General features: G+C 45.6%; 1 gene segment (V, D, J or C); it reads right to left on the bottom strand.

The window, feature by feature from the left end:
• Positions 1 to 1,871: 1,871 nt before the first annotated feature.
• LOC108297555 lies at positions 1,872 to 2,398 on the bottom strand. The segment is given in 2 exon segments: positions 1,872 to 2,188; positions 2,291 to 2,398. Coding segments are annotated over 2 exon segments (363 nt in total).
• Between the last annotated feature and the right edge of the window lie 549 nt (positions 2,399 to 2,947).

Here is a 2,947-nt window from a genome sequence, read left to right as displayed (position 1 = left end):
AAGGAAAAAATTCCAACCTACAGAAGGGAGAATATAGTTGCAAGCCATGCATCTGAAAAAGTGTGAACATCCAAACTATACATGTACATTTTAAAACTCGCTAGCAAAATGATCATAGCCTAATTGTAAGATGTTCAGTTTTACCCCTTACAAAATTGTAAGAACATAGATCTCATGTTAAAGCTCCTCTCCCTGGGCAGGTGTACATTTTAGGGTACATTTGGCTAGGCTATACTTTGTAGTTAGTCAATCCAACACTATCCTAGATGGTGTTGTAAATATACTTTATAAATGCTATTAAAAGTGTCCTCAGCTGACTCTAGGTTAGGAAGATTGTCATTGATAACCTGGGTGGGACTGATTCCATCAGAGCAGAACTGGAGTAGGTGACATTCCATGGTGATTGTCACCGCAGCTCTCTCTGCGACGTCCAGCCTGCACGTACTGATGACCTGTCTCATGGACATTGAACTTCCCTTGCCATCCCCTCAAACTGTCATCCTCTACATCTCACAGAAATGTGGCGTGTCCATCAGTAGTTTGTCAAACCTGAAAAACAGACAGAAAAACAGACAAAAAAATAATATTTATTTGAGGATGGCCATCACAATGGGAACATGCCTGGTGCATTCAGGGAAGGGAAGACCAGGGCTTTGAAAGAAAAATGAGGAGGGTTACATGAACAGTTTGAGACAATTATCCTGGGCTAGAAGGATGAACAAGGGTGATGTCAGTGTAAGGCTGGACAGGCAGTTGCTGGGCAGATGTACTTGGAGAAGAAATTAATTTATATTTTTTGTGGCCTTTGTGCAAGGTTGTGGTTTTGCAGTCTATTTACGAAAGTTCTTGTTATCAGGGATGAGTGTGAGAACCCTCCCTCATGGCCTTCTCCAGCTTCATTTACTGGTGGCTCCATTTTGATTCTGACAACATTGACTCTCGCTTCATAACACTACTGCTGAAGAAGGTGACTCAATGACAGTTTGCCCAGCACAGGATCAATTCCACATCCACATCTCATGTTGACCAAGCAAGCTTATCCCCTGCAGTTCCCACCAGCCATGTGGATTCCCAGATGAGTCTAAACACAACTCAGTGTAGGGTCCTGAGCAATGAGAGTGACGAAAGTCTCATCAGTCTCCCACACGTGGCTGCAGGAGCCACAGCCAGAGAGTCACCTGAGCTCCAGGAAATAGAGCTTGAGCCCTGGAATTTAGACCACAGAAACCACATTTTACTTTGCAGGGAGCAGGAAAAGCCAATGATAAAGGAAGAACAACAACTGAAAAGAAAAAGGAGAAACACAGATGGCAGGCAAAAGCATCACCAGATCAGTGCTGATTGTGACTGTCACACTGTAGTGTCAGGAGGAGGATCAGAGGTGAAACCTGTGAGGTTCTACATGACACTGACCCTGGCCCAGGCTCTCTCCTGGCTGTAATCAGAATCCCTAAAGACTGTTCTAGCCAGATAATCTTTCTGAAGTCACTGTCCTGACTCTGGAGAAGGCTCACCAGGAAGCCCTAAGCTACCTCAGGACTCTGGTCATGGTGACTGTGGTTGAGGACTTTTCATCTCTGAAAGCATCAACCTGCATTTTGTGCATCTGAGAACAGCTTCTCATATTAAAATAATTATTTAAAAAATATGCAGAGATGACTATCTCTGTAAGCACAGAATTCTGAACTTAGAAAAGTTCACTAAAGAAACTGCAAAAAGACAAAGTCCCACATCCTGACAGGAAATCAGCCACCATCTGCACCTGCCTCTGGGGTTGATTCTGATCAGTGGCTCCGGAGCACCCCCTGCAGCTCATTTCCCACCAGCGTTCCTGCAGGGAGGCTTGTGTCTGGGCTCACACTGACTTCTCCTCACTGTGTGTCTTTTGCACAGTTATATGCAGCTGTGTCCTCAGCTCTCAGACTGTTCATTTGGAGATACAGTGTGTTCTTGGCATCCTCTCTGGAGATGGTGAATCTGCCCTTGACGGAGTCTGCGTAGTATATGCTACCCCCATCATATCTAATGGCTGAGACCCACTCCAGCCCCTTCCCCAGAGCCTGGCGAATCCAGTACATCCAGTAGGTACTGAAGTTGAATCCAGAGGCTGCACAGGAGAGTCTCAGGGAACCCCCAGGCTGGACCAAGCCTCCCCCAGACTCCACCAGCTGCTCCTTACACTGGACACCTGCAAACACAAAGACACCAAGGTTAGAAACTGCCACACATACCCACTGTTTCTCTCACTATGTCCACTCACACTCAATATCTCTAGTTCTCCATTAATCACCTTTTAAAATAGCAACAAGAAAAACCCAGCTCAGACCAAGCTCCATGGTGAGTCCTCTGTGTTCAGTGCTGATCACTGAATAGAAACACCTGGTAATCCCAGGGCTGGGGCTCCTCTCCCAGAGCTGCAGGGTCAGGGTTGGGCTGGTTTTCATCAGGAGAGGAGGGCCCTATTTGCATGTCTGCTACTATATAGCAAGCTCTGGGGCTGGACGCCTGAGGAGAGGGCAGTGCCCAGAGCAGATGAGAGTGTCCTGGGGGATTTTGATGACAATGATTGTGTTTGGGAAAATGTGCTGTCTTATTGTGAAATTGTTCTGTAATAAACATTTAACAACTATCACATTTTTAATTATGTTTACCTATGTGTATAAATGGTGTTATTTAGAAGTCAGTGGTTTCTTCATTTACAGATGTAAAATGAACCCACACATGGAGGGGCTGTGTATGTGTCTAGGGGCTCATATCTGCCATGAGTGAGTCCCAGTATCTGGGACTATGCTCCTCACAGCTGGCCTCGATTGCTCTCTTAGCCAACACAGGACAGAGCAAAATGGGCCTAGCGTGGTTTTCAGAATCCACTTCCTGTCACAAGAACCTGTGTGATTTTGCTGCATTTCTCTAAAAATACTGAGACAACTAGGCTTCAGACAGATAC

The sequence above is a fragment of the Cebus imitator genome, unplaced genomic scaffold (genome assembly GCF_001604975.1).
Source record: "Cebus imitator isolate Cc_AM_T3 unplaced genomic scaffold, Cebus_imitator-1.0 Scaffold814, whole genome shotgun sequence".
In the NCBI taxonomy this organism is placed as follows: domain Eukaryota; kingdom Metazoa; phylum Chordata; class Mammalia; order Primates; family Cebidae; genus Cebus; species Cebus imitator.
Note: the sequence above shows the minus strand (reverse complement) of the source record. Positions and strands in the feature narration are given on the sequence as shown.